This window comes from Theropithecus gelada, chromosome 19 (genome assembly GCF_003255815.1).
Source record: "Theropithecus gelada isolate Dixy chromosome 19, Tgel_1.0, whole genome shotgun sequence".
Taxonomy (NCBI): domain Eukaryota; kingdom Metazoa; phylum Chordata; class Mammalia; order Primates; family Cercopithecidae; genus Theropithecus; species Theropithecus gelada.
In genome coordinates this window covers 17191820-17215903 of record NC_037687.1, presented here as the reverse complement: position 1 = coordinate 17215903, position 24084 = coordinate 17191820, and the positions used below count along the sequence as shown (strand labels likewise).

At 52.2% G+C, this 24084-nt stretch overlaps 1 protein-coding gene and 1 pseudogene across 1 annotated transcript in view; one reads left to right on the top strand and one right to left on the bottom strand.

The window, feature by feature from the left end:
• The first annotated feature begins 1104 nt into the window (after positions 1 to 1104).
• Positions 1105 to 1582, top strand: LOC112612958 (annotated as a pseudogene).
• Positions 1583 to 8778: 7196 nt separating this feature from the next.
• Positions 8779 to 24084, bottom strand: part of COLGALT1 (collagen beta(1-O)galactosyltransferase 1) — a 25847-nt gene continuing 10541 nt past the window's right edge. The window contains exons 4-12 of the mRNA XM_025368759.1: positions 22828 to 22962; positions 21658 to 21862; positions 19631 to 19750; positions 14708 to 14784; positions 14513 to 14619; positions 13886 to 14018; positions 12365 to 12492; positions 11040 to 11246; positions 8779 to 10767 (exon numbers count right to left, since the gene is read on the bottom strand). Of these exons, the coding sequence (XP_025224544.1) occupies positions 10500 to 10767; positions 11040 to 11246; positions 12365 to 12492; positions 13886 to 14018; positions 14513 to 14619; positions 14708 to 14784; positions 19631 to 19750; positions 21658 to 21862; positions 22828 to 22962 (1380 nt within the window). The 3' untranslated portion in view covers positions 8779 to 10499. The remainder of the gene's footprint in view (positions 10768 to 11039; positions 11247 to 12364; positions 12493 to 13885; positions 14019 to 14512; positions 14620 to 14707; positions 14785 to 19630; positions 19751 to 21657; positions 21863 to 22827; positions 22963 to 24084) is intronic.

Here is a 24084-nt window from a genome sequence, read left to right as displayed (position 1 = left end):
CCTGGAGCGACAGGAAGCGTGTGTGTGCTGAACTCCTGCTGCCTGGACCCAGGGTGGGCAGGCCTGGGATCCGGGAACCGCCCCCGCTGCCCCTCCTCCTCCCTCCCCTCCCCCTCGGCCGCTTCATTCACAAACCCTGCCCCGCCCGCCCGCTCCCCGCCGCGGCGGCTTCCGAGTGCAAATCAGGCCGGGATGGGCCGGCGTGGACGCGGGTGTTCTTAAAGGGACAGGGGCCTCCTTTCTCTAAGCTCGTTTCTGCTGGACGGGGCTGGGGATGGTGGAAGAAGGGTCCCTAGAGTCAAAGGTCAACTCTTTCAGCCCCTAGCCTCCAGGCTTATGGAGTTAAGGGAGTAGGGAAGTGAAGGAGACCCCTAGGTGGCCTCCACCGCCTAGGCCTGAGGACGGAATGGGAGGAGAACTTGAATGTCCAGACCCGCTACTGACCTCTCCCCCTGCCCTAAGTAGCCAGGCTCGTAGGGGCGGCACTGGAGGAGGTTCCGACGTGGGTGTTCCTGGCGGACTCCTCTGTCCTCTCTCTTCTCCCCCCAGCATCCCGCCCCACCCCGCCTCACATCCTTCAAGTTGGGCTTCTCTGGAAGGTTTGCCTAGTGGAGTGAGGGGGGCGGGGATCTCACCCTTAACTCTGACGCAAACAGGAGGCTCGGCTGCGGGGGTGGCATTAAGGGGGGGCAGCAGGAGGNTTTTTTTTTTTTTTTTTTTGGCAGGATCTTGCTCTGCTGCCCAGGCTAGAGTGCAGTGGTGCAATCATAGCTCACTGCGGCCTTGAACTCTTGGGCTCTAGCAATCCTACTGCACACCACAACCTCTCTCATAGCTGGGACTGCAGGCACGTGCCACCATGCCCAGCCCTGCAGATACGATTAAGTCAAGGATTTTGAGATTATGGAGAGATTATCCTGGATCATCTGAATGGGCTGTAAATGTAATCACAAGTGTCCTTGGAAGAGGGAGGCAAGAAGGTTAGGTGAATACATAGAAATGAAGGGATTGAAGTGGCTTGGATTGACACGAGAAGGGACCACAAGCAAAAGATACCAGTGGGGCCTTTCGGCCGGAACCGCCATCTTCCAGTAATTTGCCCAGATGACAAACACAAAGGGAAAGAAGAGGCACCTGATATATGTTCTCTAGGCTTTTTAGAAAACATGAAGTTGTTCCTTAGGCCATGTATACGTGAATCTATAAGAAAGGTGATACTGTAGACATCAAGAGAGTGCGTGATATTCAAAAAGGAATGCCCCGCAAGTGTTACCGTGGCAAAACTGGACTCCTACAATGTTCCCCAGCATGTTGTTGGCATTGTAAACAAACAAGTTAAGGGCAAGATTCTTGCCAAGAGAATTAATGTGCGTATTGAGCACATTAAGCACTCTCAAAGAACCAAGATAGCTTCCTGAAACGCATGAAGGAAAACAATCAGAAAAAGAAAGAAACCAAAGACCAAGGTATCTGGGTTCAACTGAAGTGGCAGCCTGCTCTACCCAGAGAAGCACACTGCGTGAAAACCAGTCGGAAGGAGCCTGAGCTGCTGGAAACTCTTCCCTATGAATTAATGACATAATAGGTGTTAAAAATAAATAAATAAATAAAAGGCCAGGCGGGGTGGCTCACGTCTGTAATCCCAGCACTTTGGGAGGCCGAGGCAGGCAGATCACAAGGTCAAGAGTTCGAGACCAGCCTGACCAATACGGTAACACCCTGTCTCTACTAAAAGTACAAAAATGAGCCCGGCATGGTGGCCTGTAGTCTCAGCTACTCAGGAGGCTGAGGCCGAAGCATTGCTTGAACCTGGGAGGTAGAGCTTGCAGGGAGCCAAGATTGTGCCATTGCACTCCAGCCTGGGCGACACAGCGAGATTCCGTCTCAAAAAAATAAAATAAAATAAAACGCCTCTGGACTATGAAAAGCTTTCTCTCCATTCAGTAGAAGTGTGGTGTTCTCCCCCCAAAGAAATATTTAAAGCAAATTTTAATTGTGTTCTAATTCATTATATAATGTCTTCACTATTCAAATTTAATGTATTTCTTGCCGAAAGACGTGAGGTAGCTTTTTATGCAACAAATTACTCAATTGGTTAGAAATTGGCCAGTTATTATGTATGAAATATTTGTACTGGCTTGAAGATAGTCCCTCTAAATCATCAAAGAAGAAATAAAATAATTTACAAAAATAAATGGAACGTAATATATTCCATTACAGTTAAGCTCAAGATCCAGAGTTTGCTTTTGAATTCTAAAAAAATAAATTGTTCAAAGCATTAAAAAAAAAAAAAAAAAATGGGGCCGGGCGCGGTGGCTCAAGCCTGTAATCCTAGCACTTTGGGAGGCCGAGACGGGCGGATCATGAGGTCAGGAGATCGAGACCATCCTGGCTAATACGGTGAAACCCCGTCTCTACTAAAAAATACAAAAAACTAGCCGGGCGAAGTGGCGGGTGCCTGTAGTCCCAGCTACTCGGGAGGCTGAGGCAGGAGAATGGCGTGAACCCGAGAGGAGGAGCTTGCAGTGAGCTGAGATCCGGCCACTGCACTCCAGCCTGGGTGACAGAGCAAGACTCCGTCTCAAAAAAAAAAAAAAAAAAAAAATGCCAGTGGGGATGGGATGCGGTGGCTCATGACGGTAATCCCAGCACTTTGGGAGGCCAAGGTGGGAAGATCACCTGAGGTCAGGAGTTCAAGACCGGCCTGGCTAAAATAGTGAAACCCCCCTCCCTACTAAAAACACACAAATTAGCTAGGCATGGTGGTGGGCGCCTGTAATCCCAGCTACTCAGGAGGCTGAGGCATGACAATCACTTGAACCTGGGAAGCAGAGGTTGCAGTGAGCTGAGATCGTGCCACTGCACTCCAGCCCCAGCCTGGGTGACAGAGCTAGACTCGGTCTCAAAAAAAAAAAAAAAAAAAAGATGCCAGTGGGTTTCAGAAGCCAGAAAAGACAACGAGAGAGATTCCCCCCGGATCCTCCAGAAGAAACTAATCCTGGCCGGGCGCGGTGGCTCAAGCCTGTAATCCCAGCACTTTGGGAGGCCGAGATGGGCGGATCACGAGGTCAGGAGATCGAGACCATCCTGGCTAACACGGTGAAACCCCATCTTTACTAAAATATACAAAAAACTAGCCGGGCGTGGTGGCGGGCGCCTGTAGTCCCAGCTACTCGGGAGGCTGAGGCAGGAGAATGGCGTAAACCCAGGAGGTGGAGCTTGCAGTGAGCTGAGATCCGGCCACTGCATTCCAGCCTGGGCAACACAGTGAGACTCCGTCTCAAAAAAAAAAAAGAAGAAACCAATCCTGCTGACTTGAATTTATTTTTACTTATTTGTTTTTAGAGACGGGAGTCTCACTATGTTACCCAGACTGATCTTGAACTCCTGGGCTCAAGCGATTCTCCTGCCTCAGTCTCCCGAGTAGCTGGGATTACAGGGTAGCTGGGATTACAGGTGTGTATCACTGCACCCAGCTTGATTTTTTTTTGAGAGAGTCTTGTTCTGTTGCCCAGGCTGGAGTGCAGTGGCCCCGATCTCAGTTCATTGCAACCTCCGCCTCCCGGGTTCAAGCAATTCTCCTGCCTCAGCCTCCCGAGTAGCTGGGATTACAGTGTGCGCCACCATATGCAGCTAATTTTTGTATTTTCAGTAGAGATGGGATTTCGCCATGTTGGCCAGGCTGGTCTCGAACTGCTGACCTCAAGTGACCCACCCACCTTGGCCTTCCAAAGTGCTGGGATTACAGGTGTGAGCCACCGCACCCGGCCTCAGCTTGATTTGACATTAGCCCAGTGAAACTGTCAGAATTCTGGCCTTCAAAACCATACGCTAAGGCATTGATGTTGTTTTGAGCGACTAAGTTTATGGAAATGTGTTAGAGCAGCAATAGGGAACTAATATAATAGCCAGTGGACCAACTGAAGGGTGTTCCCATGAATAAGAATCACTTCATAATTAAAACAGCATTCATAAAATAAAGGTACCGGGTACAGTGATTCATGCCTGTAATCCCAGCATTTTGATAAGCCAAGGGGGGAGCATTGCTGGAGCCCAGGAGCTCAAGACAAGCAACATAGCAAGACCCCCATCTCTACAAAAAATAAAAAATTAGCTCGGCATAGTGGCTCATATCTGTAGTCCTGGCTACTTAAGAGGCTGAGGTGGGAAGATCACTTGAGCCTGGGAGGTTGAGGCTGCAGTGAAGTGTGATTGCACCATTGCACTCCAGCCTAGGCAACAGAACGAGACCGTGTCTCAGAAAAAAATAATAATAAAAATTTTACAAAGACAGCCGGGCGCGGTGGCTCAAGCCTGTAATCCCAGCACTTTGGGAGGCCAAGGTGGGCGGATCACGAGGTCAGGAGATCGAGACCATCCTAGTTATCATGGTGAAACCCCGTCTCTACTAAAAATACAAAAACAAAATTAGCCTGGTGTGGTGGTGGGCGCCTGTAGTCCCAGCTACTCAGGAGGCTGAGGCAGGAGAATGGTGTGAACCCAGGAGGTGGAGCTTGCAGTGAGCCGAGATCGTGCCACTGCACTCCAGCCTGGGTGACAGAGTGAGACTCTGTCTCAAAAAAAAAAAAATTAAATTAAATTTTACAAAGTCAAGACAAGTACACATGTGTGTGTGTGTGTGTGTGTGTGTCTGTTTATTTAGAAAGCTCCAGAAGGAAGTATGAGGGTCTCCTGAAGGTGTGGAGGTCAAAAGCAACACCAGAGTTAGGTAACTGTATGGGGGCCTTCAAAATAAAATTCAGTTCCCAGGCACCACCTCCAAGTTAGTTTTTTTTGTTTGTTTGTTTTGAGATGGAGTTTTGCTCTTTGTTGCTCAGGCTGGAGGGCAGTGGTGCGATCTCAGCTCACTGCAACCTCCACCTCCCGGGTTCAAGCGATTCTCCTGCCTCAGCCTCCAGAGTAGCTGGGGTTACAGGCATGCGCCACCACACCCAGCTAATTGTTTTGTATTTTTACTAGAGACGGGGTTTCACTGTGATAGCCAGGATGGTCTCGAACTCCTGACCTCAGGTGATCCGCCTGCCTCGGCCTCCCAAAGTGCTGGGATTACAGTTGGGAGCCACCGCGCCTGGCTACCTCCAAATTCTAACCCTTTAGTCTGTGAGAAGAGCCTGCGAATCTATGCTTTATTCAGATACATTTCATAGTAAAGGAAGCTTCACTTCGTGCCGCAGAGAAGACCTTTCTAAGGACTCACGTCCCCAAGAGGCTGAAAGAAATTGGGTACAGAGATTCTTTTTTTTTATTTTTGATTTTTTTGACACAGAGTCTCACTCTGTAGCCCAGGCTGGAGTGCAGTGGCACAATCACTGCTCACTGCGGCCTCGACCTCCTGGGCTCCAGCAGTCCTCCTATTTCAGCCTCCTGAGGCTGGGGCCACAGACACGTGACACCACACACGGCCAAGTTTTTCTATTTTTTTTGTAGAGACAGGGTTTTCCCCAGGCTAGTCTCAAACTCTTGCGGTCAAGTGATCTGCCTGCCTCAACCTCCCAAAGTGCTAGGATTACAAGCACGAGCCACCACACCTGGCTGGGTACCGGAATTCTCAATCTCAGCACTATGAACATTCTGGACTGGAACATTCTGTATGGTGGGGCGACCTGTCCATTGTAGGATATTCAGCTGCATCCTACTGCATAGGATGTACAATGTGGGATGGTGTTAGCATTGTAGGATGTTTAGGGGACAAACATCTTGCCAAATGTCCCCAGAAGAACAAAATTACCCCTGGTTGAGACTCACAGGGTTAAATAAGACTCACAGGGTTAAATAACTTCCCTGCAAAACATGAGAAAAAAATGTTTCACAGAAGGGGCCGGGTGCAGTGGCTGATGCCTGTAATCCCAGCACTTTGGGAGGCCGAAGAGGGAGGAACAACTGAGGTCAGGAGTTTGAGACCAGCCTGGCCAACATGGTGAAACCCTGTTTCTACTAAAAGTACAAAAAATAGCCGGGCATTGTGGCAGGTGTCCGTAATCCCAGCTACTGGGGAGGCTGAGGAAGGAGAATTTTTTGAACCCAGGGTGGGGGTGGAGGTTGCAGTGAGCCGAGATCATGCCACTACACTCCATCCTGGGTGACAGCGTGAGACTGCCTCAAAGAAAAAAAAAAGTTTCACAGAAGGGACGGTTTAATAAACATGGATAATTCACTCTGGCCAATAGATGATGAATAGTTAGGATTCAACGAGAAAAAGAAATATGGTAGCCTCTACTGAAACTTTAAGTGCACATCCAGTTGACTCAGCAATCTCACCTGTCTCGATTTACCCAACTGAAATTTTAGCCAGGAGCCGAGGCTAACGCCTGTAATCATAGCACTTTCGGAGCCAACACAGGTGGATCACTTGTGGTCATGAGTTCAAGACCAGCCTGGCCAACATGGTGAAACCCCGTCTCTACTAAAAATACAAAAATTAGCCAGGTGTGGTGGCGGGCGCCTGTAATCCGTTACTCAGGAGACTGAGGCAGGAGAATCACTTGAACCAGGCAGGCAGAGGTTGCAGTCAGCCGAGATCGCACCATTGCACTCCAGTCTGGGTGACAGAGTGTGACTCTGTCTCAAAAAAACAAAACAAAACAAACAAACCACAAAAAAAACAAAAAATCCAGTGGGAAAGATGTATTGTATAATGCTATTCACTGCAGGAAACAACAGGGAGTATTTTCCATAACAATACAAAAAGAGCCGGGCGCGGTGGCTCAAGCCTGTAATCCCAGCACTTTGGGAGGCTGAGACGGGCGGATCATGAGGTCAGGAGATCGAGACCATCCTGGCTAACATGGTGAAACCCCGTTTCTACTAAAAAATACAAAAAACTAGCCGGGCGAGGTGGCGGGCGCCTGTAGTCCCAGCTACTCGGGAGGCTGAGGCAGGAGAATGGCGTAAACCCGGGAGGCAAAGTTTGCAGTGAGCTGAGATCTGCCCACTGCACTCCAGCCTGGGAAACAGAGCCAGACTCCGTCTCAAAAAAAAAAAAAAAAAAAAAAACAAAAAGAGCTGGTAGATGTTAACCCTATTTTGGAAAGGATGTCCACAATAGTTGTTAAATTTAAAAATAAAAGTTGTTTTTTAAAAAATAGGTATAGTTTGATCCCATGCTTAGAAATAAAAATGCGTTCCATGAAAAATGAAAAAGGCAGGTTGCAGCAGTTTATGTAACACGGACCGCCTTTTTTTTCAATGCATATATATTTATACCATGCAAATGAGGAAGGCTGGAAAGTTTTTGAAAATGTTAGTTGTGTCTGAAAATGTGTGATTTACTTCTTGCTTTGTCAGTTTGCTTAGCTGCAGGTTCTGATTTTTTTCACACTGATTGCACACCATCTGTGTTAGGTTTTTTTTTTGTTGTTGTTGTTCGTGTTTTGTTTTTTGAGACAGTGTTGCTCTGTTACCCAGGCTGGAGTGCAGTGGCGCGATCTTGGCTCACTGCAACCTCCACCTCCCAGGTTCAAGTGATTCTTCTGCCTCAGCCTCTGAGTAGCCGAGACTACAGGCGCTCACCACCATGCCTGGCTAATTTTTTTATATTTTTAGCAGAGATGGGGGTTTCACCATATTGGTCAGGCTGGTCTCGAACTCTTGACCTTGTGATCCGCCAGCCTCGGCCTCCCAAAGTGCTGGGATTACAGGTGTGAGCCGCGGCGCCTGGCCTGTGTTAGTTTATAAAAGTCTCAGGTATATTCTTGCACACTCTCAGGATGTAACAATTCTGAGGATTTATAAGCATTTGAGCCAGAAAATCCAAATGCGACTGGGCATGTTGCAACGCCCAGCCCTCTCTCCCCGGGCTGGGACTGCTCTTTCCCTTCTCGTCTCACTTCCCTACTGGCCCATGGCAAGTTCCTGGGGTCACTGATTAAGTGCCCTCCAATCCTCATCTTGGGGTCTGTTTCAGGGGACCCAAACCATGACAGCCCCCTCCTCATTTGAAGTCATCTGCAACGATCCTGTGGTTGGTCTAAGATAGAATGAAGTTGGCCACCTGTCCCTGGGCTATTTCAGGGAAGTTTTCTGGTTTGGTTTGTTTTATAGAAACAGGGTCTTGCTCTGTTGCCCAGGCTGGAGTGCAGTGGTGTGATCATGGCTCACTGCAGCCTCAACCTCCTAGACTCAAGAGATACTCCTGCTTCAGCCTCCTGAGTATGAGTAGCCAGATTACAGGTGTGCCCTACCGTGTCCAACTAATTTCTCAATTTTTTTGTAGAGACGAGGGTCTCACCCTGTTGCCCAAGCTGGTCTTGAGCTCCTGACCTCAAGCAATCCTCTCGCCTCCTCAGCCTCCGAAAGCATTGGGATTATGGGAGTGAGCCACCTCACCTAGCCTAATCCTTTTTTTTTTTTTTTTTTTTTTGAGATGGAGTCTCATTCTGTTGCCCAGGCTGGAGTGCAGTGGCAAGATCTCAGCTCACTGCAACCTCCACCTCCTGGGTTCAAACGCTTCTCCTGCCTCAGCCTCCCAAGTAGCTAGGATTACAGGCACCCCCCCACTACACTAGGCTAATTTTTGTACTTCTAGTAGAGAGGGGGTTTCACCATGTTGGCCAAGCTGGTCTTGAATTCCTGACCTCAAGTGATCCGCCCACCTTGGCCTCCCAAAGTGCCGGGATTACAGGCACGAGCCACCATGCTAGGCCCCACTGGACAGCTTCCCTACTGCACCTGCCCTGGTTTCCTCCCAAATCTTGTTGGGCAGTCAGGGGTGGGGAATGTGGGCAGTGTTTTGGTGCCAAGCAAAACCCCACAGACTTCTGTGAAAACCAACCAGGAACATTTATTAAAAAAATAAGCAAGTTATCCCCAAGAGGGTGAAGCACCGCTGGCCGGTTCTGACATTCGATTCAGGCTGAAGGCATGGCAACTCCTCCGGCCCTTGCTGGGAAATGTCCTGCCCAGGCCACGGGCGGTGCCCCAGTGCAGCTGGGTCCCCGAAAAGCCCCCAAACACATGATCCCACCAAAGGCTTGAACAGAGCAACTTCATCAAGCAGGCAGGGACCACACCTGAGACACAAGGGCAGGGAGGTAAAGCACAGGGGACTGGGGTTGGGCCAGGGACACCCAGCCCCCGTCTCCAACTGGCGCCCCCTCCAGGGGGGCTGACATGTGGTGTGGGGCCACCAGGACCTGTGGCTGCCCCTGGTGGGGGAAGAACAACCCTCCTTCTTGGGTGGTCGGGGTATGTTGTCTGCACACAGCTCAGATGACCATGGGCACAGGAAGAATCAAACTCAGTCAACCATCCTTCAACCCAGCTGGGAGTCTGTGAGGCCTAGCACACAGGTGCTCAATAAATGCTTGTGGCATGAAGTGAAGGAACCGATCTTGTTCATCTCTGTGCCCTAGCACTTGGCATGTAGCCCATGACGAAAATGCAGACTGAACAACTGTCATCCTCTTTCTTATCACTAGTGCCCAGCACACAGTCAGTGCTCTTGAGGTGTGTGGAAAAGAAGCCAATTAAAGAGTGAGAAGTTCCCACACCGTCTAGCAGTGAGGGGAAAAAGGAAAAACGTGAAAAGTACCTTGTTCACTCCCATTCCCATCCCACAGCTCAGCTCCCTGCACACAGCAGGTGCTAAGTGTACCAAATCAATAACTTATCTTTGTGACACGAGTGCCAGGCACACAGTAGGTGATCAGTATGTGCTTGAATAAATGGATAGAAGCATCTTATTTATCTCAATATTCCCAGAGCCTGGGCTGGGCGCAGTGGCTCATGCCTGTAATCCCAGCACTTTGGGTGGCCGAGGCGGGTGGATCACTTGAGGTCAGGAGTTCGAGACCAGTCTGGCCAACATGGTGAAACCCCGTCTCTACCAAAAATACAAAAATTAGCCAGACGTGATGGCGCACACCTGTAGTCCCAGCTACTTGGGAGGCTGAGAAACAAGAATTGCTGGAACCTGCGAGGCATAGGCTGCAGTGAGCCAATATCATACCACCGCACTACAGCCTGGGTGACAGAGTGAGACTCTGCTCTTTAAAAAAAAAAAAAAAAAAAAAAATCCCAGAGCCTAGAATGGCACCCAATACACAGTAGGCACTCAATAAATCCTTGAATGAATTTTAAAAATGAATGTGTATCAGTAGTGCCTGATTCTTACTCTGATCAGTAACTGCTTGATGACTGAATCAATTGCTGATAGAGGGAATAATTATGCCTCATTCACTGCCATAACATGGGAACCTGGCATACAGCAGGTACTTAATAAGTGTTGGGCACATGAACAGATGAAGAGGGCTTGGTTCCTCCCAGTTCCCCAGGGCCAAGCCCTGTTGCTGGCATGCAGTAGGCACTCCATTAATGCTGCCTGTGTGCACGTGATTGCTTAGCAAGAGCTGGCTGGACACCACCCCACACGAGAGCCCTCTGCGGCCTGCCAAGGGGTCCTAGAGGTGGCCCTGATGTCCTCAGTAAGCACCTGGAACCTGGGCCAGCGATGGCTGCTTTGGCTTTCTGGCTGCCACCCCTCAGAGTTCATCCCGGGCAGCACTGTCCAGTGGGGACTGGAGCACGTCTGAGTTCTTGGCCTCACGGCTCAGTGCCTGCTGCTCCCGCATCTTCTGGGACTTGGCGCGGTCCCAGTCGGTCTTGACGTGCTCATTGTTCCATACGACTGAGGTCTCGGTGTCACTCACATAGCCATCGTCTCCGGTGTAGTGTGTGGGGTAGATGAGCAGCGGCTCCACGGAGAAGGCATGCAGGTTGCGGAGGGAGAAGTGGGCCTTGTACTCGGACCTGGGGGGAGGAGGAGGCGAGTGAGGGGCAGCAATGGCTTCGGGGGAGGGGACAGCTGGACGAAAAACGGGAGGTGAAGAAGTCAGTGGGGATAGATGAAGATGTTAAGTGTGCAGGGGATACAAATGGAGACAGATCTGGGAGGGGGCGAACGGAGGGAGAAGTAGGCAGAAGAAGAGACATGTCCTCGGAGGCCGTGAGTTTCACGCCCCCACCCTCCCCGGACACGCCCACCGTGAGACCCCAGCCCAGCAGCCGTCTGCCCGTCTCACACTGGGTGCTTGTCGAACATGACGGGCAGGAACTCGTCCACAGGCAGCATCTTGGAGAGCGGCTCAGCAGCCAGCAGCTTGCGGGCGCCTTGCAGGGAGATCACGTAGGCCAAGGTCCAGTAGGAGTAGTCGGCCTCCACCAGGTTCCTCACGCGGGGCACGGCCTTCTCGGGGTGCTCCACCTGCATCCGCTTCCGGCCCACGTAGCTGGGGTGCAGGATCGGGCCTGTCACTCTCCTCCCGCCCTCCAGAGGGAGCTTGCCCAGAAAACTAGGGATCTAGTTACCCCGCCAGGCCCTGGGATGGGAGCAGGCTCAGCACGTTTGCGGAGCGCTGTGACTGGATGCAGAGAATGCAGGAGCCCAGGGGTCTGGGGGTCATGTGGGTCATGGGAATTAAGAGTTTTTCCAAAGGGCGTGAGGGAGCCGTGGAGGCTTTGGAGCTGGGGAGAGCAGGATCACGCAGACGTTCTCTGAGGCTGAAGCTGCTCTGAGTTCAGAGGGCAGTGGGGGTGGAGGTGGGCGAGATGCCCTGATGTGGGGAGCAGTCAGGAATGGAGGGGTGCAGTTACTATTCACACGGGGCAGTGTTCCCAGAATGTGGATTAGGGCACTGCACTTGGAAGGGAAAGAAAGATGGAGGAAAGGAGAGGACAAACCAGCCCACCTATAGGAGAAAAGAAAGGCTCCAGTGCAGGAAACATGGTGGCGGTACTCCCATACCAGGGCTTGTCTAAGACCCAGGTGCCCTGGCCACGCCCCCACACTCTTCGGCCACACCTCCAGCTCTGACCTCGCACTCCATGACCACACCCCCATGCTCTTCAGCCTTGCCCGCAGGCTGCCCGGTCAAATTTTAGCCACATACACTTCCATAGGCCTCAGTCAAGTCTCTAAGCCCTGACCAAGCCTGCAGGCTGCTGGCCAGGTACCTTGAGTTCTGGGTGATCCTTCTAAGGTCCTTCCCTATATAGTCTACAGCCCTGACAGTGCTCTCAGGCCCAGGGATCACGTGAATCATCCTGCTACGTTTCCAGGAGGTAGCCACGCCCTACACCTACCACCCTGACCACACCCAGACATATGGCTCTAGGCTCAGCTGCAGCGCTCTGGCCACGCCCCTAGGATCCAGCTCCACTCCGCCTCGCAGCCCCACCTCTAAGCCCTGGTCTTGTACCTAGGTTCCAGCTCCACCCCACCCTCAAGCCCCGCCTCTAAGCCATGACCCGTCCCCAGGCCCCAGCTTCACCCTGTCCCCAACCCCACCTCTAAGTCCTGGCCTTGCCCCAGGCCCCAGCTTCACCCTACCCTCAGATCCCCACTCACATGAGGTCCCAGTCCAGGCCCTCCCGCTCTACATCGCGCATAAGGTTCATCAGGCGTCTCTTGAAGAAGATCTCAAAACGCAGGTCATCCTCAAACACAAGCGATTTCTGCAGCCCCCGGTCCACCACCTGAGAGAGGAAGCCCAGCCAGGTCGCAGGGAGGCCAAGGCCAGGCCTGACCCTAAAGCACAGAGCTCTGCTTTCAGAAGCTCTGAAAGACCAGGAGAGAAGCCAGTGCATCTCCCCGACTCTCCTAGCTCCAGGGACATCTGGACATCCATGCCCTCTGTCACCCATGATGGATCTCCGAAGAGGAAGGCCTCCTAGCCCCTCAAATGTCCACACCTCATGCACCTCCCACCTTGCAGCCGCACGCCCCCATTTGGCTTCATGTTTGATGATAACAAGTTTTTTTCTTTCTTTTTTTTTTCTCTTTTTTGAGACGGAGTCTCGCTCGGTCGCCCAGGCTGTAGTGCAGTGGCTCAATCTTGACTGCAACCTCCGCCTCCTGGGTTCAAGTAATTCTCCTGCCTTAGCCTCCTGAGTAGCTGGGATTACAAGCATGTGCCACTACGCCCGGCTTTTATTTTTCTTTTTTTGAGACACAGTGTCACTCTTGTCGCCCAGGCTGGAGTGCAATGGCATGATCTCAGCTCACTGCAACCTCCACCTCCTGGGTTCAAGTGATTCTCCTGCCTCAGCCTCCCAAGTAGTGGGATTACAGGAGCCCACCACCACACTCAGCTAATTTTAGTATTTTTAGTAGAGTCAAGGTTTCACCATGTTGGCCAGGCTGGTCTTGAACTCCTGACCTCAGGTGATCCACCTGCCTTGGCCTCCCAAAGTGCTGAGATTACAGGCATGAGCCACGACACCCAGCCATTTTTCTCTTTTTTTCTGAGACACAGTTTTGCTCTGTTGTCCAGGCTAGAGTGCAGTGGCACAATCTTGGCTGAATGCAGCCTTAACTCCTGGGCTCATGTCACCCTCCCATTTTAGCCTTCCGAGTAGTCAGGACCACAGGTGTGTGCCACCATGCCTGGCCCTGATAGCCCCAAGTTCGAAGCCCAATCAGATACCCTCCTCCAATCACAGCCTCTCCCTCTGAGGGTGGCTGAGGATGCCTGGGCTGGTGGGGTGCTCCCGGCACTGGGCAGGTGCTGGTTTAAAGTGGCTCTGTGGCCATGACTTCTATTACTAAACGTCAAGCATAGAGACCAGGCTGGGAGTAACGAGGATTTGTTTACAGGTCCCAGGCCCCAGACACCACCTGCTGCTCAAAAGGGCTCACCCCTCCCCCTAGCCTCAGTTTCCACATCTGCGCAATGGAAGGATGGCAGACACACCTGGGGTTGATACAGCTGCTGTGGCGCATCATTCACTAAAGAGACGCCATGGGTCCCATGGCTGAGGCTGGACGCCTGGCCAGGGCTTTGGGGAACTCCTTCAACCCCTTCCCGCTCCAAATCTCAGAGGAGCTCTCGAGTCATAACTCTGGCCCCGCCCATCGCTCAGGACACACCTCCTTCCAGATGTTGTAGTGGCTCAGGAAGCAGCCCAGCTCACCCTTGGTGAGGGGCCGGCCGTGGTAGGGGTCCCGGTAGCCGGGCAGCATCTGGATCCCCAGCGCCTCCACCTGGCTGGTGTTCATGGCTCTGGAGAGGAGGAGGAGAGGGTCAGGAAGAAGGCTCACCTTGCCTGCCATTCTGCCATCCCCTGCCATTCCATCATCCCCTGCGGCGTTGAGCAGCTGGTCCCCCTCTTGTAGCACTGGCACCCCTCCTGGACACATGGGGCCTCACTCGCCTGCACATGGTATACACTCATGGGCAAACCTGCTCTCCTCCTCTCCTGGAGTCTGACTGACTTACCCCTCCATAGTCCCCACCAGCGCGGTCTACACTGGCAGCATGCAAACCTACCCATTCCCCTGGGTCAGGACTCACTTGCCTTCCATGGTCTACAACTGTGAGGATCTGCCCCTTCCCCGGGGTCCCATGCACTTGCCCTCCATGACGCCCACTGATGTGGTCTACACCTGTTTGGACATCACGCCCGCCCCCATCTGAATCACTTGCCGTCTACCAGCGAGGTCTACACCCACATCCACGTGCGGACCCGCCCCCCCACCCCCAGGCCTCGGACTCACTTGCCGTCCACGGCCTCTACCAGCCGGCACTCGATCTCCTGTGCCTGCAGCGCCCGCAGCATGCGCTCCCGCCGGTCCTGCCGCCGCCTCAGGTTGATCATGAAGACCTGCAGCCCGGAGAGCCCCGAGCCAGATCAGCCCCTGCAAGCGAGGGCCCTCCACCCGCAACCAGCCTCCAGGGAAGGCCCAGCCCACCTCGTCAAAGCCCATCTTGTCCGGTGTCTTGGTGGGAGCCGAGATGAAGCGGGAGGGCTCTGCTGGCGGGTGCTTCACTGTGGGGCACAGACGTTGAGGAGTCGCTGGGGTGAGGGGCCTCCTACCTCTCTCCAACAGGCTTTTCCCACTGGCTCCATGGCTCCCAGTCAGACTAGCTCGGCCCACAAAGTCGACCTGGCTCCGCCCACATCAGTGCTGCTCTCTAGGAGCCCCTCCCATGTCATTTGAACTCTGCACAGCAGCCCAAAGCCCTGACCGCACCCCAGGCCCCAGCTTCACCCCGCCCCTAGCCTGGCCTCTCAGCCCTGGCCACACCCCAAGTTCCACGTTCACCCCACCCCCAGCCCCGCTACTCAGCCCTGGCCACGCCCCAGGCCCTAGCCTCACTCCTCAACCTCCCCGAGCCTTGTCTCTAAGCCCTGGCCTTGCCCCAGGCTCCAACTTCACCCTGCCCCTCCCCAGCCCCACCTCTAAGCTCTAGCCACGCCCCAGGCTCCAGCTTCACCATGCACCGCCCCCAGCTACACCGTTAAACCCTGACCATGCAACAGCTTCGCTCCGACCCCCAGCCCCGCTTCTAAGTCCTGGCCATACCGCAGGCCCTAGCTTCACCCTGCCCCCAGCCTCGACTCTCAGCCCTGGCCACGCCCCAAGCTCCAGCTTCACTCCGCCCACAGCCCCGCCTCTAAGCCCTGGCCACGCCCCATGCTCCAGCTTCACCCCCCCAGCCCCACTTCTAAGCCCCTGCCAACGCAAAAGAACCCCCATTCCTACCTCAGGCCCTTTGCACATGCTTGGTCCCTGCTTGAAATACCCTTCCCTTCCCTGCTCTGTATCCTTACTTTTCAGCTATGATGCCCTGGGCATGGGGGTCACCCTCCCCACTCCCACCTCCCTAGGCTGAGCCAGGCCTCCTCTGGGCCCCAACAGCACCTGGACTTGCACCACCAAAGCTCCCATCCTTGCTGCCCTAATCCCCTGGCCCTGTGCCTGTCTGTTGTGAACCCCTTGGGAAGGACACCAGGTATGTCTGCTCACACTGGGCCCCTAGTGCCCAACACAGGGACTTGGCACACAGCAGGCACTCAGTAATTGCTTGTAGAATGAACCAAGAAATGATGGCATGCTGTGTATCCTTGACTGGCCCCGGGCCTCAGCTTTCCTAATCTATAAAATGGGTCAATAAGCCACTGAGACGTTTTACGAACAGATGTCATGAGATCATGCACTATGTCATGGGGTGAACTATGTCTCCCCAGTGCCAACCACCAGTACCCCAGGGTATGATCCTATTTGGACACAGGGTTGTGAACAGAGGTCAAGTTAAAATGAAGTCATTAGGGTGGGCCCTAATCCATATGGCTTGGGAGGCTGAGGTGGAAGGATTGCCCAGGAGTTCAAGGCTGCAGTGAGCTATGATGGTGACACTGCACTCCAGCCTAGGTGACAGAGACTCCATCTCCCAAAAAAGCAAAAAAGAAGGCCGGGCACAGTGGCTCACATCTGTAATCCCAGCACTGTGGGAGGCCAAGGCGGATGGATCACGAGGTCAGGAGTTTAAGACCAGCCTGGCCAACATAGTGAAACCCTACCCCCACTAAAAATACAAAAAATTAGCCGGGCGTGGTGGCAGGCGCCTGTAGTCCCAGCTACTCGGGAGGCTGAGAGAGGAGAATGGCGTGAACCTGGGAGGCGGAGCTTGCAGTGAGCGCAGATCAGGCCACTGCACTCCAGCCTGGGAGACAGAGCGAGACTCCATCTCAAAAAAAAAAAAAAAGAAACCGGCCGGGCGCGGTGGCTCAAGCCTGTAATCCCAGCACTTTGGGAGGCCGAGACGGGCGGATCACGAGGTCAGGAGATCGAGACCATCCTGGCTAACACGGTGAAACCCCGTCTCTACTAAAAATACAAGAAAATTAGCCGGGCGAGGTGGTGGGCGCCTGTAGTCCCAGCTACTTGGGAGGCTGAGGCAGGAGAATGGCGTGAACCCGGGGGGGGCGGAGCTTGCAGTGAGCCGAGATCGCGCCACTGCACTCCAGCCTGGGCGACACAGCGAGACTCCGTCTCAAAAAAAAAAAAAAAAAAAAAAGAAACCTAAATTAACAAATTAGCTGAGCATGGTAGTGGCATGCACCTGTGGTCTCAGCCACTCAGGAGGCTGAGGTGGGAGGATCGCTTGAGCCAAGGAGGTTGAGGCTGCAGTGAGCTGTGATTTTGCCACTGTACTCCAGCCTGGGTGACAGCGAGACTCTCTCTCAAAAAAAAAAAAAAAAATAAGGAAATGACAACACAAATATATGTATATGTGAGAACTTAAACTGGGAAAACTCTGGCAGCTACAGAGACGCTTCTCAGGCCCTGATTCCTGATGGGAGGTGGTGATAAATGGAGACCCACCATCCCCGACTGTGGCCGGGTGGGACCTGGACATCTAAGTATGCCAGACTCTTGGGTGTTGCGGGGGGCTTGCCCCAGTGATTGTGCAGTCTCCAGGTGTCACCTCAAAAAGACTCAAAAGTCTCCCCTAGGCCGGGCGCAGTGGCTCAAGCCTGTAATCCCAGCACTTTGGGAGGCCGAGACGGGCGGATCATGAGGTCAGGAGATCGAGACCATCCTGGCCAACAAGGTGAAACCCCGTCTCTACTAAAAAATACAAAAAAAAACTAGCCGGGCGAGGTGGCAGGCGCCTGTAGTCCCAGCTACTCACGAGGCTGAGGCAGGAGAATGGTGTAAACCCGGGAGGCCGAGCTTGCAGTGAGCTGAGATCCAGCCACTGCACTCCAGCCCGGCGACAGAGCGAGACTCCATCTCAAAAAAAAAAAAAAAAAAAAAAAAATCTCCCCTAGGCCAGGCGCAGTGGCACACACCTGTAATCCCAGCATATTGGGAGGCCGAGAGGGGCAGATCACCTGAGGTCAGGAGTTTGAGACCAGCCTGGCTAACATGGTGAAACCCCGTCCGTACTAAAAATACAAAATTACCCGGGCATGGTGGCAGGTGCCTGTAATCCCAACTACTCAGGAGGCTGAGGCAGGGGAATCGCTTGAACCCAGGAGGCGGAGGTTGCAGTGAGCTGACATTGCACTACTGCACTCCAGCCTGGGTGACAAAGTGAGACACCGTCTCAAAAGAAAAAACAGAAAGTCTCCCCCAAACACAAAGGACAGGGTGCTATTCCATCTTGAGCCACCAGGGGGAGCCGCAGATAGACTTGTTCAGAAATCGGTAAGGCTGGGGAAACGGAGCCTGGGGGCAGAGGCCTCACCCCTCCCACCCAGTCTCCATCTATGCAGTGGTGTGAATGGCAGTGGCCTTGGCAGGGCTTTCTGCGCCCAGAGCAGGGAGAGGCCCACATTAGAAATGGCTGAGATGGGAGCACCATCCCAAGGCAACCGCAATTACAGCTCAGCCCTGTGTGCTCCTCCAGTGGTAGAGGGACAGCTGCTGGTTTCATAGCTTATGGATTTTTAAAAATTTTTATTTATTTATTTATTGATACAGGGTCTGGCTCTGCTGCCCAGGCTGGAATGCAGTGGCGCAATCATGGCTCACTGCAGCTTCGACCTCTTGGGCTCAAGGGATCCTCTTGCCTCAGCCTACCGAGTAGCTGGGACCACAGGTGTGCGCCATCACACCTGGCTAATTTTTGTTTTTTGTTTTTTTTGTTTGTTTGTTTGTTTTTTGTAAAGACAGGGTTTCACCATGTTGCCCATGCTGTTCTCAAACTACTGGGTTCCAGGGATCTGCCTGCCTCGGCCTCCTGAAGAGCTGGGATTATTATTTATTATTATCATCATTTTTGAAGACAGAGACTTACTCTATTGCCCAGGCTGCAGTGCAGTGGCACGATAATGGCTCACTGCAGCCTCCAGCTCCTGGGCTCAAAGGATTCTCCCACCTCAGCCTCCTGAGTAGCTAGGAATACAGGCATGTGCCACCATATCGGACTAATTAAAAAAAATTTTTTTTTCTTTTTTTTTTTGAGACAGAGTTTCACTCTGTTGCCAGGCTGGAGTGCAGTGGCACGATCTCGGCTCACTGCAACCTCCACCTCCTGGGATCAAGTGATTCTCCTGCGTCAGCCTCCCGAGTAGCTGGGACTACAGGCATCCGCCACCACGCCCAGCTAATTTTTTTTTTTGTATTTTTAGTAGAGACGGGGTTTCACCATGTTGGTCAGGATGGTCTCCATCTTTTGACCTTGTGATCCGCCCGTCTCGTCCTCCCAAAGTGCTGGGATTACAGGCGTGAGCCATTGCACCCGGTCAAAAATTTTTTTATAGAGAGATGGGGTCTCACTATGTTGCCCGGGCTGATCTTGAACTTCTAAGTTCAAGCAATCCTCTCACTTTGGCCTCCCAAAGTGCTGGAATTACAGGTGCGAGTCACCATGTCCAGCCTATACATGCACTTTAGTGAAAACTTGCTGTCCTCTCAGTTCTCACATCCTCCATAGCTCCTGACTGTCCTCAGGGGGAAGGTCCCTTCCTCAGCCTGGTCTCTGAGGCCATCTACCCTGGCCCTGGATACCAGCCCCAGGGGCTCACTGACCTTGCCTGTTCCCTAGGTTCACGTCCCTTCCAGCCTCTCGGCCTTTGCCCACGCTACCACCTCCCACTGCAATCCCCTTTCTGGTGAACTCCTACTCAGCCTGCCCCTTAATGCCACCTCCTCCAGGAAGCCCACCCGACAACCCCAAGCACGCTGTGTACAGCTGCCTGTAAACCAGCACTCTGTAAGAGCAGGGACAACCCTCTACCTCATTCACATGTGCCCTTGCACTCAGCACCCCCCACAGGGACTGGCATCTGCCTGGCAATCAGTGCTCACAGGACAGATTTGAGACATCAGTGAAAGGGAGGCAACCTAGCCCCTCCCAGGGCGATGTGCAGGCAGACTCACCCATGACCTCCAGCTGCACGTGCATGAAGCTCTCAGCCTCATCCTGGAGGGTGCTGTGGGCGCGCAGCGGTACCGGCAGGAAGCCGTACTCCTCCTTGTTGCACACGTACATCTGCACCTCTGCAGTGGGCAGGGAAGCAACAGACACATGTAAAAACAGGCCAGGCCCAGTGGCTCATGCCTTCCATCCCTGGGCTTCAGGAGGCCAAGGCAGGAGGATCGCTTCAGATCAGGCATCTGAGACCAGCCTGAGCAACAGAGCAAGACCTCATCTCTACAAATAATTTTTTTTTCTTTTTTTTTTTTTTAGACAGAGTCTTACTCTGTCTCCCAGGATGGAGGGCAGTGGCACTATCTTGGCTTACTGCAACCTCCACCTCCTGGATTCAAGCGATTCTCCTGACTCAGCCTCCCAAATAGCTGGGACTACAGGCTTGTGCCATGCCACCATGCCCGGCTAATTTTTGTATTTTTAGTAGAGACAGGGTTTCACTATGTTGGCCAGGCTAGTCTCAAACTCCTGACCTCAGGTGATCCACCCGCCTCGGCCTCCCAAAGTGCTGGGATTACAGGTGTGAGCCACTGTGCCTAGCCCAAATAATTTTTTTTTTTTTTTTGATATGGAGTCTCACTCTGTTGCACAGGCTGGAATGCAATGTCATGATGTCGGCTCACTGCAACCTCCACCTCCCGGGTTCAAGCGATTCTCCTGCCTCAGCCTCCTAAGTAGCTGGGACTACAGGCACATGCCACCACGCCTGGCTAATTTTTTGTATTTATAGAGATGGGGTTTCACTGTGTTAGCCAGGATGGTCTCAATCTCCTGACCTCATGATCCACCCGCCTTGGCCTCCCAAAGTGCTGGGATTACAAGTGTGAGCCACCACACCCGGCTCTACAAATAATTTTAAAATTAGCTGGGAATGGTGGCACCTGCCTATGGTCCCAGCTACTCAGGAGGCTGTGGCAGGAGGATCACTTGAGCCCAGCAGATTGAGGCTCCCGTGAGCTATGATAGCGCCATTGCACTCCAGCTTGGGCAACAGGGCAAAACCCTGTCTCAAAAACAAACCAAACAAAAAACAGTAAAAATGCATGTTGAGGCACAAAAAGGAAACAGTTTGACAAAATGTGAGTTAAGTTACTTCCTTCTACATCTACCCTTTTCTGGATGGTTTGAACTTTTTTATGAGTGTATCTTTTTTTTGAGACAAAGTCAGGTTCTGTCGCCCAGGTTGGAGTTCAGTGGCGCCATCTCGGCTCACTGCAACCTCCGCCTGCGGGGTTCAAGCAATTCTCCTGCCTCAGCCTCCAAGTAGCTGGGATTACAGGCACTTGCCACCATGCCCAGCTAATTTCTGTATTTTTTTTTAGTAGAGATGGGTTTTCACCATGTTGGCCAGGCTGGTCTCGAAATCCTGACCTCAAGTGATCCACTGAGCCTAGCCGAGTGTGTATCTTTTTTAGACTAAAAAATTCAACGATGCTCTTTTAATTTAATTTTATTGTATTTATTTTTTTTGAGACAGAGTCTCGCTCTGTTGCCCAGGCTGGAGTGTAGTGGTGTGATCTTGGTTCACTGCCTCCTGGGTTCAAGCAATTCTTGTGCCTCAGCCTCCTGAGTAGCTGAGAGTACAGGCACCCACCACCACGCCCAGCTAATTTTTGTATTTTTAGTAAAGATGGTTTTCACCATGTTGGCCAGGCTGGCCTCAAACTCCTGACCTCATGTGATCCGCCCGCCTCACCCTCCCAAATTGTTGGGATTATAGGCGTGAGCCACTCCGCCTGACCAACCAATAGCTCTTAAAGAGCTAGGGAATGAAGCTAACCAGTAAAGCCAGGGCTGGAGAGAGACTGGGTCCTGGAGACATTATCTGAACACCTAGATACAGCTGTATCTGAAGTCAGCCCTGCGCTGCAATGTTTGGGTTCTGTGAATCTTCCGTGTGCTCTGAACTGGCTTAGTGCAAAACCCAAAGAACCAGGCAGATGGCCCTGCAATGACAGACCTCTCATGTACGTACCTGCCTGCTTGCAGGAGAAGGCGAAGACGATGATGTCGTCAAAGGACCAGGTGTAGTCAGGGTGAGGTGGGTAGAAGGCCAGGTTCCTGGACGCTGCCTTCCGCAGGTCGATCAGGAAGGTTGAGTGCACCATGGGAACTGCAAAGCAGCCCCGGCGGTCTCGCTTGCGGATGGGGATGTAGGCAGGTGTGCGCTTGTAGTAGCCCTGTGGGGAGACAGCGACGGTTCTGCATAGGGGTCTTGAAAGGTGAGGATGGAGGCCCATGATAGCGGGCGGCATGGAACAGGACCAGACGGAGAGCCAGGCACAGCAGTGTGTGCCTGTGGTCCCCCCAGATTCAAGCCCAGTATGGGACCTGTGGCCAGGCCTGGCCAATAAGAAAGAGCCTTGTATTTCCCCAGCTTCAGTAATGAGTTCAGAGGTAGTGTAGAGGAGACTAGCGATGGCCCAATCAGAATGGATGACGGCTGGACGCTGCTGAGATCACTCTCAAGCTGTCTGAGAATGAACCCACCCAAAGGATAGAGAAAGACAGTTATCCAAACACCTGGATCAAGCCATGCCTGAAGTCCCATCCTGACACTACCACTTGCTAGCTGTGTGAGTTTAGGCAAGTCACTTCTTCTCTGTGTTTCTGTTTCCACCTCTGGAATAGCAGGGTGGGAGACAATCAAAGACCCTCTATTCTTCCCTCCCGTCTGGCCTCAGAGGACTGTTTGAAGATTACCATAATGAGTTTTTTTGTTTTGTTTTGTTTTTGAGACCAAGTCTCACTCCATCACCCAGGCTGGAGTGCAGTGGCGCGATCTCAGCTCACTGCAACCTCCGCCTCCTGGGTTCAAGTGAGTCTCATGCTTCAGCCTCCCGAGTAGCTGGGGGGACAGGCGTGTGCCACTGAACCTGGCTAATTTCTGTATTTTTTTTTTTTTTTTAGTAGAGATGGGGTTTCACCATGTTGCCCAGAGTGGTCTCAAACTCCTGAGCTCAGGCAATCCGCCTGCCTCAGTCTCCCAAAGTGCTGGAATTACAGGCGTGAGCCACCGTGCCCAGTTTCCATGATGATTTTTGTAAAACACACACACAACAAAGTTGTGTGACAGTAAATTTCACTCTAGCCACGAACCCACCTGCTCAGCCCAGACCCCACAGTCCCCAGGCGCTCACTGTACCTGGGAAGTCATTCCACACCAGAAGTTGGAGTACGCAGCCCGGGAATCCAGCATGGGGGCGACCACCGTCTTGTTCTCAGCGATGAGCAGGCTCAGCGTGTCAGGGTTGAGGATCAGGTTGTCCGCGTCTACAAACTGCAAAACACCCCACACAGCATCAGCATGGGCTGCCAGAGTGCCTCCAGGTCAGGCTACCACTCAGAACAGCTGGGGCAAAGGCCAGAGCCCTGGGGGTCGGGCAAAGACCTCTGGAAGCACCCCCACACCGGCTGAAATGGAGCAGGGACCCTGTTTTGGGGGCCTGCAGGATCCCCTGGATCATGGAAATAAAGCAAAGCTCTTGAGTTCCTTCAAAGAAAATTCTAGGCACTGAGCTAGCCCTGAGAAGTAAATGAACAACCAGAGCAAGAAGGTAGCAAAACTTTTTTTTTTTTTTTTTTTTTTTTTTGAGACAGAGTCTCACTCTGTCACCCAGGCTGGAGTGCAGTGGTGTGGTCTCCGCTCACTGCAACCTCCACCTCCCAGGTTCAAGTGATTCTCCTGTCTCAGCCTCCCGAGTAGCTGCGACTACAGCCGTGCACCATCACATCCGGGTAACTTTTTGTATTTTTAGTAGAGACGGTGTACCGTCAAGTTGGCCAGATTGGTTTTAAACTCCTGACCTTATGTGATCCGTCCACCTTGGCCTCCCAAAATGCTGGGATTACAGGTGTGAGCCACCATGCCCGGCCTAGTATTTTGCTTTTTCTTCCTTTTTTATTTTTTAAAGGGATAGCATCTTGCTCTGTCACTCAGGCTGAAGTGCAATGGTGCAATCGTAGCCCACTGCAGCCTGGAGTTTCTGGGCTCAAGTGATCCTCTCATCTCAGCCTCCCAAGTAGCTGAGAGTACAGGCATGTGTTACCATGCCTGGGTAATTTTTTTATTTTTATTTTTGTAGAGATAGGGTCCCTCTACATTGTCTAGGGTGGTTTTGAACTCCTGGGTTCAAGTGATCCTCCCGTCGCGGCCTACCAAAATGCTGGGATTACAGGTGTCAGTCACTGCACCTGGCCTAAAATTTAAAAAAGAAATACATACATACATATATATATAGAAAATCACACATAGAAAATGATTAGATCTGGATGTTTCCCCTCTATTAGGATGTAAAGACACAAAAGTCACGATATATCACAGAACCACTAACATGTTTTTTGGGTTTCTTTTTTTTTTTTTTTTTTTTTTTTTTTTTTTTTTTTTTTTTTTTTGGTTCTC